General features: G+C 42.2%; 1 protein-coding gene across 2 annotated transcripts; it reads left to right on the top strand.

Annotated features, from left to right (window-relative positions):
- The first annotated feature begins 505 nt into the window (after positions 1 to 505).
- Positions 506 to 10,612, top strand: CZH5orf63 (chromosome Z C5orf63 homolog). Of its 2 annotated transcripts, none has more exons than XM_075078692.1 (4): positions 506 to 607; positions 5,849 to 5,969; positions 9,331 to 9,387; positions 10,163 to 10,612. In XM_075078692.1, exons 2-4 carry the CDS (start codon positions 5,850 to 5,852, stop codon positions 10,340 to 10,342), a joined length of 357 nt encoding a protein of 118 aa, XP_074934793.1. In that variant the 5' UTR covers positions 506 to 607; position 5,849; the 3' UTR covers positions 10,343 to 10,612. The 2 variants fall into 2 exon arrangements, with proteins under 2 accessions (XP_074934793.1, XP_074934792.1); XM_075078691.1 differs by lacking the exon at positions 506 to 607 and adding an exon at positions 761 to 991.
- The last annotated feature ends 335 nt before the right edge of the window (positions 10,613 to 10,947 follow it).

The following is a 10,947-nucleotide window of genomic DNA, read 5'->3' as shown; positions in this document are numbered from 1 at the left end:
TACACTCTAATGATTTGGGTTTGGGGGTTTTTCTTCTATTATATCTAGAGGTATTCCTTTATTAGCCTGATGGGCGGCCAAAACCCAGGCCCTGTGCACCCATCCATACAGATGAGAAGCCAATGAGGCAGCTGGCTGCTTTTCGATACACAGCAGAGGGCAGAGAGCAAGAGAAGCCCAGTTGCTCAGTGCGGCACGGGGCGGAGGACGCGAGCCAGAAACCCTCTCCAGCAGAAAAAGAAACACTAAGGGGGGGCCCGGTTCTGTCCGAGCACCTAGCCCCTGGTAACACGGGCAGGGCCGGCGGCAGGGCTCCCCGGGCCGAGGAGGGCATCAGCGGTAGCCGGGGAAACCGCACCTGCGGGGCAGACCTGTGGAGGGTCGCCCCTTACAGAAAGAAGGCTGGGGGGCAGCTGGCAGCCCCCGGGGAAGGGGCTCCGGGGGCGCGCGGGCAGCGCTCGGGGAAGGCCCGGCGGAGGCCGCGGAGGGCTCGCGGCCAGCCGGGGGCGCCGAAGCGGCGGCAAGTGCTGCCTCCCGCCGGGCTGGGCCCGCCCAGGCTGCGCGTCCTTCCTGGAGGCGGAGGGAAGCGGCAGTCGGCCACCGCCAGGTGGGTGTCCGTGGGTCCGGCGCTTGCCGGGGCCTCCTCAGCGTCCGCCCCGGGGCGGCCGCCCGGGGTAACGCCGGCCGGCTGCTGCCGAGCGCCGCGCCGGGCCGCGCCGCGGGGCCTGGGCCGCCGGGGCCTGCCCGGCGCTGGCGGTGCGAGAGCGGCGGGCGCGGGCCTTGCGGCGGGCCGGGGCGGCCGCCACTGCCGGCGCCGGGCCTGAGGAGGCCGCCCTGGAGGGCGGGCGGCGGCTGAAGCCCGGACTGGCAGCACTACCGTGCCGCCGGCCTTCGCCTTCCCTTCTCGTGGGCTGTGACTTTCCAATCTGTAGAGGGCGTTGCCGGTTTAGAAAACACCATCCCAAGAAAGCAGGCTTTGTCACCGCATGAGGTAACGGGAAGACCTCTGGACACACCCCTCACCCGGTTTGGCTGCCCCTGCCGGGGAATGGGTCATTTGGCTGGAAAGTTTTCAACTGGAGATATTTAAAACAGGCATTTAAACTCTGTTATAGTTTTACTTTATGGTAACGGTCCGTTGCATATGCGAGTTCTTTTGTCTGCAGAAATGGCCTTGTGGCCATTACAGCAACCTATTGGGTGTTTTTTAAATTGGCCGAAATTTGGACTACAGGCCTCAGACCGGAGTCTAGAATGGATACCTCTGGAGGGATCACTAAACAAAATTTGTTGCACATTAGGATGAAATTATGCTTTTAAATCTTTCTGGGATGGAGTGCAATGGGTTTGTGGGATTTACCCCAATTACTGTGGTTTGGAGGAGAAAATGTGTGGAAATATGCGTTGATTGATATATAACAGCAGCTTACAGAAACAAGTGGTATTACTGATGACGTTACTGAATTTTGAGTTGATGTAAAAACCTGATTCTTCCCTAAAGACCTTCAGTGTTACGTGTGTTTGCAAAAAGAAGTTCAGGATTCTCCTGTATTTTGCATGCCTCCTCTGAAATGCTGGTAGGGTAAAAGCCTTGTGGGGACCTCAACAACTACAGAATTTGGCATCCCTACTCAGGTATGCTTCTTGGTCTCTTGTGGCACCATATGTTATTTTCAGCATTTCCCTGGTAAGTAATCAAACTGAAAAGAGCAGACTGCCAGCAAGTTTGCTTTCCTTGATGACCATAGCTTGTTCTGAATGAGGGACAACAGAAGAAGGCTGTTTTAAACCATCACTTGAGTTGGGCCATCGGCATGTATTCTTACATTTGAATCTGCTAGCTTTGCCCATTCTCCTTCAGTTGATACTCCTTTGCCGTACTAGAACGAGGATTTAATGGAGGTTAAGAGTCAGTTTAATAGACACTTACAAAGTTTCTTTAAGACAGGGATTTTCCATGCTCCTGATGTGTTACTGTTACCTTGCAGAAAGAGGTGTGATTTGTCCAGGCAATCCCCATCTTCTGTCAAACCCAGGTTAGGGTTCCAAAATCAAATACTATGTGAATGTAAAGTGTATACAGAGAAATGCCTGAAAGTTGATAATAATTTCATCCTCATGCATATGTATACAAACCCATGGAAAACGGGACATAATCCTCTCCAAATATGTTTATAATTATGCATATAAAACATTCAGAACCACAGAGCAAGAGTATTTTGGTGACTTGAAGCTGAGATTATTTAAGAGTATATAGCATCATTAAAAGGTACATAGTTGGAGAAGAAATCAGCCGTGCTTGTCTTTTCTTGACTGATGGTAAGACAACGTTTCTGTGCATAATTATCTCATCTAAATAATGGCTTATTTTAGTGTCACGTTTTATTTTTCCAGCAGGTGAGGATTTATTAGGTGATGGAAATTCTTTTAACAGGAAATTAGTCCAATTTGGCTTTGCAAAATATAGCGTGGGCCAAGTCCAGACTTAAGAGCATCCTCTGTTAAATCATTCTGTAGCATTGTAGTATAGGGGAGGTTAAGTTCTGAAGTTCGCAAGCATCCTTCTTTACATTTATGTATTAATTTTGTTCATCAAACAAATCTTTGTAATTACTTGAGGGTAGGCTAAAGAGAGCTCCAGAATAATGTTGAGAGATTTCGTGTGTGCTTTTAGTATGTTTTCTTCATAACAAAAGACAGATACGATACAGATGTGAGCAGGACATGAATGCTGTGGGGCATCTGTGCGATGCTTCCCTTTCTTTTTGTCAGTAATGACAGGGATGTGGAAGTGACCTCTGAGGCTGGAGCTCTGCATTCCAGAAGTGTTGCTCAGCTTAGTGCGGGCCAGTGTTGGGAACCCGCTTGCTCGCACAATAGTGGTGTGCATGCACTAAACACCCGTGTGGCTCTGTGATGTGTTCAGACAAATTGAGCTGCTACAGTAGATTTTCCTGATGAGTGACTGGATATTTGCTTTTATCGGCTCCTGATCAATAGCAACTATACTTAACCCTTCACAATATTAGAACCCTTCAGTGTTTGTGCAAAACCACTGCTATTTGGTTTTATCCACAACCTTTTACTTAATCCAATAAAATAAGATTAGTGAATTCTGCTGATTTTAAAGCAAATTTCTATGGGGGTAGAGCCTTAGTTGCAGTCCTTTGAAGCTGAAGTTGGACTGTGCTTTAGCCCAGGTTAAATGCAGCAGGTCTGACTGCTCTCCTTCCTAATGATGCTGTCTGGCAATTGCAGGCTTCAGAAGCATAGGGAGGTCAGGCTGTATCATCTGTACTGTGGGAGCATGATGCCATCTGACAGTATCTCACCCTCCCTCGGGTCTAGTTGTCTCAGGCTGCTTTATGCTGATGGAAGAGCAGAGCATGACTAGGGCCTGGACAGAAACTGGCATCATTTTATAAATTGGGAGTAGTCCTTTGAGTCTTTTTGTAACTGGCATTACAGTATGGCCTTAGTATCATTCTATGTAGGTGAATAAATTGACAGCCAGGACTCTGTTTTCTTCAGGCTATGTATAAAATGTCTCAGCCAGTCTTATGCTAACCTTGGACACAGCAGACTCTTGCTTCAGCAGTAGTACTGGTCAATGGAGATTTGTTCCTGAATTCCAAAGACAGTGTTGCTTGAAATTGTTTAAAATTGGTAGGGAAGTAAGAGACTGTGCTAGCTTATTTCTTTTTGTGAGATCTTGAAGCTTTGGTACTGATACTGTCTTATTCATGCCTCTTCAGTTGATGCTCTGGTAGGAGTTGTCTGCTGGACTCAAATTTACCAGAGGGTGAAGGGATTAAAAAAGGGGGTTTAAAGGAGTGAACCAGGGCCATTTTATACACGTGTATATACTCCTCAATACATGAACATTTATGCTTTATTCATTCTGCTGTTCATAGAACAATTTGGGGGCATATTCCTTGTTTTGAAGGCACAAAATTTGGCTTGCGACGCTGGCAACAAAAGCATTCATTTAAAAACTTGCCAGAATGTGGTTTTGGCATTTTTATCTTGCATGTGAACAGGCTGACATGCTGCAATTTTTTATGCCAAAAACACATCCATTCTGGGCACCTACTACTGTGGACGTAAAAATTTCTATGACTGAGGCTATTTAGTGTCATCCAGATTTGCATTTTTCCAAAAGGTTCCAAGCTTATTTTTGTACTTACTATGTAAAATCCTGGACAATTAGATTTCCACCTCACTAAGTAAAACAAATGCAGCAGCTGCCCAGGACTGTGACCAATGGCAGTGTGTGCCATGCCAGTCACCTGCAATTTTTCAGTGACAGCAAGCGTACTGCTCTGTTGCCACAGCTGACTCGTACTGGTATCAAGCCTGACACATACAGATGAAGAACCTTTTCTGTCCCAAACTAAAGAGTAAACCTAAAGCCTGTTCATTGCAGAATACTCTGTTTTAGACAACTTTATTTTTATGTGGTCAAAGAAAATAAGCTGATTCTTTCCTAACATCTGAAATTATAAAATTCAGGCTATAATTTTCAAAGTGTTACCTTTTCTTTGTATTCACTCTGTTGATACTTCTTCTGGAAACATGGCAAGTTACCCTTACTAGAGTCTTCTGGAATTTAAGAAAAGGTGTCTTTGACAGTGCAGTAAGGGTGGTAGAGCAGTGTCATGTCACCCATTTGATTTTACTTGTGGTTGTTGCTTAGAAACATAGCAGTTAAGTGGGCTTAAGTTTAGAGTCCACTGCCATGTTTTGGTTCTTCCTTAGTGGTTATGCTGGCAAAACTCTCCCTCTCAAAACAAAACAATATAGTATTAGTACTGAGAGACTCAGTGAATGCACTAGGCTCTTTTTTACTGAACATCCTAGAACATGCTCATCTGTTTCTCACAGTGTAGTTATTTGAACTTGTCCCGTTACATTGTGTCTTTCTGGTTAGTTGTAGTTAGGACTACACGTAATTTGTACCTGAACAGAAATTGAACAGAAACATTTTGGCTTTATGTAAAAAGGACTTGATTTTCCTGGTGTAAATTCTGATGTCGAGTGTCACATCTGCCAGTAGTCTCTGTGGAGACTCTCTTTTGCTTCTCATTTTTGCCCTTCAGTCCCAAACTGCTTTGTAAAGGTCCCATTGAGACACAAGTTTGGGGAAAGCACTGTTGTAATTAGTGTTATTACGAACAGGTGTCTTCAAAACTCCAATATGGTACCCTTCAACAACACCGACTTTACTTAAACTCTCTCAAAGAAATCACAAACCTATCAACATTTTTCATAAATTATTTTGCTGTTTCAGGAAGGACTCAGGACAATGTGCATGCTTTTAATATTACCAAGTTATATCATCTTGGCTGCAGCTTTTTATTCACTGCAGAAAGCATTATATTAATATTCTGATTAGGCACAGATTAATTTTTTGATGGAATAATTCTGAGTAAGTAGAATTTGTCAAGCGCTGCAGCAAGATTACTGAGGTTCAAAGCACAGCACTTCCCATTTTGTTAATATCATGTAATTTTTACTGGCATCTGTATGGTTGAAACAGCATAATGCATTTATGTCAGCATTTGTGTTAGGGAATTTAAAAGAGGCATTTCAGGAAGAAAGCATAGTTGTTTGTTGTTTTTTTTTAATGGAGCTACACTTTTTGAGCTATGCAGTGTTTCTGGCCTGCTGCACAGTAAGCCATTTTTCTGATTAATGTGTTGATACAGTGAACATAAAAATCCTGGGAAATGGTTTGATTGTGTGTATTTTAGAACTGCGATTGAAGTATCACATTTATGTTAACATTAAATTTAATGAGCTATAGCTGGCCACAAAATAATTAACCATTTTATTTTTGCCTTAATAGGATGATGGTGCTTTGTTTTCTGATCAGAACACTGCAACTAGCAAGGCATTCATCCAGCCCACTGGGGAGACAGCTCTGTTCAGCCAGCACAAACAAGCCAGTGTTGACTTTATTCACCAAGGTAAAAGTTGTTTACAGAATAAAGCTAGGCAAGACTGCATATTTTTCAGTTTTGGTGTACATGAATCCCAGATGAAAAGGCTTAGCCATGCTTTTTGTCCCCTTCAAATTTGTGTAGTATTGGGCATTTCACTTTGGGGATTTCTTTTACACCAGTCTTTACAGCACAGTCCTACTCTCATTGTAGCAAGCAAGTAGTTACAATCAACAAATGAAGAAAGTTGTGACTCAGTGACACTTGGACACTAAGGCCCGTTTGCTAGTAGAAAATTGTTCTCAAACTGCCAGTGTTTCATCCTGGAAATGGAGAACAAAGATAAGCTGTTATACATAATCTGACCAGGACAAGCATCAACAGCCAAAGTAGGCTTTTCAGAGAGCTCACATTTTAATTTCAGCACTACCTGTGAGACTGAAAATACACCCAAGTAGCATTGCTAGTGCACGAGGAAAAAGTAGATCGTGCTTTCCCCTCTTTTTGCTTTATTGGCTGTGTAGCACTAACAGGAATAAAATGCAGGCATAGGTTTGTCAGTGGCATGAGCAGATAGGATTCTTACGCGTATTTAGAAAACAGATGTGATGAGCAGGAACGGTCATTTGTCACCTTCCACGAATTGTTATCAGGAGCCTGTGTTACCTGCAGAGGTCTTCTGCACTTTTAGATAAGATGGCACATGGCAGGCTGTGCTGCATTTGTGTGGTTGATGTAGCCTTCAAGAGAAGAATACTAGAAATGTAAAGCACTGAGAATGTTGACATTGTTATGACAGTATTTCTTGGAGATGGATGCAACTAAAATAATTTCTTCCCCTTGCACAGTTTGTTCATTCCATCCATAGCCATAAAGGAGTGTTTAAACTCCTTTATGCAACATATGAATAGGTTAAAAAATAAAAGGTTACCATCTGTTTATTAATCAGAGCAATGCATACTATAAGAAGAACTACACTTTAAAGTTACAGCTGTCTCTCCCCTTGCCGGATTTAGCACGAACTCATCCATAATCTAAATGTGATAAAGTAGGGAATAATGAGCTTACCTTTGGGTTAATGATTGGAAAAAAGCTCTTTGTATGATTCTATGTCTTAAAATTTCTAACTAGAAAGACACTGTCTGAAATAAAATTTTCTAATAGCAGAGTTCAAGTACTTCACTTAAGTGACCTCTTGTTGAATGTGTTTTTAACCTAAAATGTTTTTCATATCTGATACCACTTGCAACTGCAAAGCAAAATGCAGGCTACTTTAAAATAAATCTAATCACCGCTCTTAGTTTATGCTAATTAACTCCTTTTTCCCTCGTTCCTATTTTTAAGAATAGGAGAAAAGAGGAGGAGAAGGCAGGAGGCGGCTGTGACTTCTGCAGCCACTTCAAACCAATAGAAGGTAGCACTACCAAATGGTTTTCCCCTCACAGGTTCCTTTCATGCCAACACAAGCATTTGTGCAACAACTGCTCCAGGTTAAAAAAAACAAACTTTCTTTTTTTTTTTTCAAGATCACTGTTATCTCAGATCAGCTCTCCTGTGTAGCTCTACTGGGCAGCTATTTTGAGTGCTTATACCAGCACAAAAGAAGCAGTGACAGGAAGATGGGTCTGCTTCCTTCAGCATCAGTGCCAGCTTAAAATGACCAGAAAACTGTGGTCTAAGTAGGCAGCATAAATGGCAGTTATCTGGAGAAATAAAACTGTCGCTTCCACCATGTGTATTGTCCAACAGATCTAGCTCTCAGCACAGCCTATGTCACTTCAGGAAGGGATTTTTGCTACTTCAGCAGTAGGAGTCCCTTTTGCCACTGTAAGATACATCTGAGAGAGAAGGCTGTCCAAGACAGCGTTATCCAGGCAGCCCTGTTGCAAATTAACATAAAGCAAGTGATGGCAGAGACCTGCTGTTGCACTGTTCTGCTGAAAAATATGTACTGATGTAAATGAACTGTTTAAACAGATTTCACTGGTAGTTGAAAGAGTTCACTATCTGATTTTTAAACCAGTTCAAATTTTATTAGTACCGCATAGTGCTTAAGCTTGCTGTCAGAGCAGAAATAAAAATGTATTCTTTGCTAAGAGTCAACATAGTTTGTCAAATGCTTTTATGTGACTGTTACGTTAGAAAGCTCCCCACAGGCCTAGGGGAACCAAGTATGTCCTCCTTTAACTCTAATGAGCCTGGCATGTTACAAAACTCATGTGCAAGATCATTTCTTTCAGTCACCAATATCAGGTAAATCAATCCCTCCAAACATGACAAGAACTAGCAAGAGCACAGGGCTATTGATCTTTAGCATCTTGCATAGGTTTTCAGAGCATAAGGATTTGTTTGTGTGGGAAAAACAATTTAGATTAGATGTGAATTAAAAGTAGAGTAGTTAATTCACATGCAGAAAATAAGAAGTAGCTGTTTCAGATTAAGTCCGTGTTTAAACAAGCCCTAGGAAGGCTGCTCCTAGTAAGTAGGAGGGAGAGGAGAAGGTCTTTTCCAGCTGTGAGAGGTATTCCATCGCAGAGGGACAGAGCCATCACCTTCACCACTGTATGCTTTGTTGTGTGAAGTATAGGCCAAATTCTGCCATTCTGCCAAACACTGAAGCAACATGTCTTCATGTGTGTCACTCTTGAGGTACACACAGGTGTAATGATCATGCTGCATCATCAGCAGAGCTCAGCTGTATAACTGTAGTGGAAGACCAGGGAGTTTTCAGAAGTGAGAGGTTTTCTTTGACACTGTCACAGGTCAAAACACTGCAGCTGTTTGCCAGTTCTCCCTGTGGGAGGTTACTATCCTCCCAGCTCTGCAGGTTGGAGGATCATACTTAATTTCTTTCAGGCAAAGTCAGCCATGTTATCTTAAATCACCTTCTTCTGCTCTTTGATCTGACCCAAGTGACTCTATCTGAAACAGATTAGAAATTACTCATGTGAATTCCTCATTCCCCTTCTATCAAGGGAAATTCTTCTATCAAGAGTGGTACTTGCAGTTGTTTTCAGCTGGTGATGGCAATGCTTGACTGTTCATTGCTATTGACCAAAACAAGGGGGCCGTGCATGACCTTCCAAACCATGCCCTTGAATCGGCCTTTAGAAGAGCCGTTGAAAACTGTTGATTTGCACCATGAGAAAATAATGGCAAGTGATTAATTAATTTAATTAATTAAATTAATTGGGCGAACAGTTGTGGTTTTTTTCATCCATGCTGCACTGATAAAATAAAGATTTAGAAAGCAGTATGACAGGGTGGTATGGGGGAGGGAACCACACTTACAGTTATGATCACTCCTGTCTGTGTATGTTACTCTACAGTAAAAATGATGTGTGTGTTTTATGGTATGCTTCAAGCTGGTCTGAATATTTTCCTTTAGAAACCATGCCCTCTATGTGATGAAGCAAAAGAAGTGCTTGAGCCGTATAAGAGAAGGGTAATGTATTGCAATACTGTATACATTCTCTATATAGAAAAAACAGTTAATCAGGATTCTTTCTTTGTAAAAGAAAATTGCTTGGATTTATTTGCATCCATTATTCTTTCATGGGTGACCTCTTCAAGACAATTTCAGCAATGATTTCCATAAAACTCATTATCCAAAAGCATTTTGTGACAATGCTACTCAAATAAGTATTGGCAAACTAAACCAATATACACCTTATCGCAGTAGTTTTGAAAAGCACTGCTTTTGTAAATACTCTTGCCTTGTCTGGTAGGGGAGTTTACAACTTTTATGAGGCAGGTAATAAATCATTTGGGAAGGATGTTAGTGAGTCAAATATTCAAGTATTTGAACTATACGTGATTGCAGTTTTTGCCATTCTTCAACCAGGTTTTCATCTTTCTTGAAGGAAGAAAGTGTTAACAGAAGCGTTAAGAGGTGTTGCACTCTGCTGCTTAACAGGCAGCTGTTGTGTTGCCAGCTACATATTTGTTGTGGTTGGCGCTCACAGTCGTGTTGTTCTGCCCAGAGGATCAAGAATATTGTCCTGGGCTAGGGAGCAAGTCCTTTACAGATACACAGCTAAGGATTGTGGCTACATATATTTTGCACCCACAAAATGGGCAGTTGCCTACAACATGGAAGAATAAATCCAAAAGTACAAAGAAAACAGCCTTGCACTTCTGAAAAAAATATTAACCAAAAGACAAGTAGGTATTGGTTTTCAGTGTCCGGTAGGTACTAATATATTTGTTTTCTGTCACAGTTTATTTTGCAGGAGGTGGATATTACCCTTCCAGAGAACTCAGCTTGGTATGATAAATACAAATATGACATACCTGTTTTTCATTTAAATGGGAAGTTCCTAATGAAGCATCAAGTAGACATTCAGAAGTTTGAGGACCAACTTATGAAGCTGGAGTCGCAAAATGATGGAAACCAGTGAAGAAAATGCAGCTGCTCTGGTGTGGATCTGAATGGACTGTACAACATAAATTGTGTGAAGAAGCAATATTCATTATCTGGCCTTATGTTTCTTAGAACGTATGGTACCAGTGTCCTAAAAACCTTGAGTGACTTGTATTCTATTTTGTATGAATCATCCAGCCCAACTGCACCAGCAGCAACCTTTTCTGTACCATTCATTTGCTGCTATCCTAGGCTGGCTTTTCATTGACAGAATAAATGCTGCTCCATAACAGCAGATAAAGTGAAATGTGTTTCAGGATTGTTAGTATGTGTAAGCTGTAGGTCTGTAAGAGACCTCCTTGAAGAAGTGTAGGAATCTATCCCAAGTGCTCATTTGAAATGGGGAAGAGGGCATTTACTGTAAATGAAAAGGACACTTGATTAAAGACGACACGCTCTCACTGAAGCGAAGTCCTATCTCTAGAACAATCATCATAATTTGATACAGCTGTTACTAACACATGAACACTGAATAGTTTATTTTTCTTCTAATGGGATGAGTGTATGTTGCACTTAAGTCTATTTTATGTACTACAGCAAGCTTTAAGCTCCTTAGTGCTTGAGTTGCTCCCAGCCACAAGA

Source organism: Phalacrocorax aristotelis, chromosome Z (genome assembly GCF_949628215.1).
Source record: "Phalacrocorax aristotelis chromosome Z, bGulAri2.1, whole genome shotgun sequence".
NCBI lineage: Eukaryota > Metazoa > Chordata > Aves > Suliformes > Phalacrocoracidae > Phalacrocorax > Phalacrocorax aristotelis.
The sequence above is the reverse complement of the archived record's forward strand: the minus strand, read 5'-3'. Positions and strand labels throughout refer to the sequence as shown.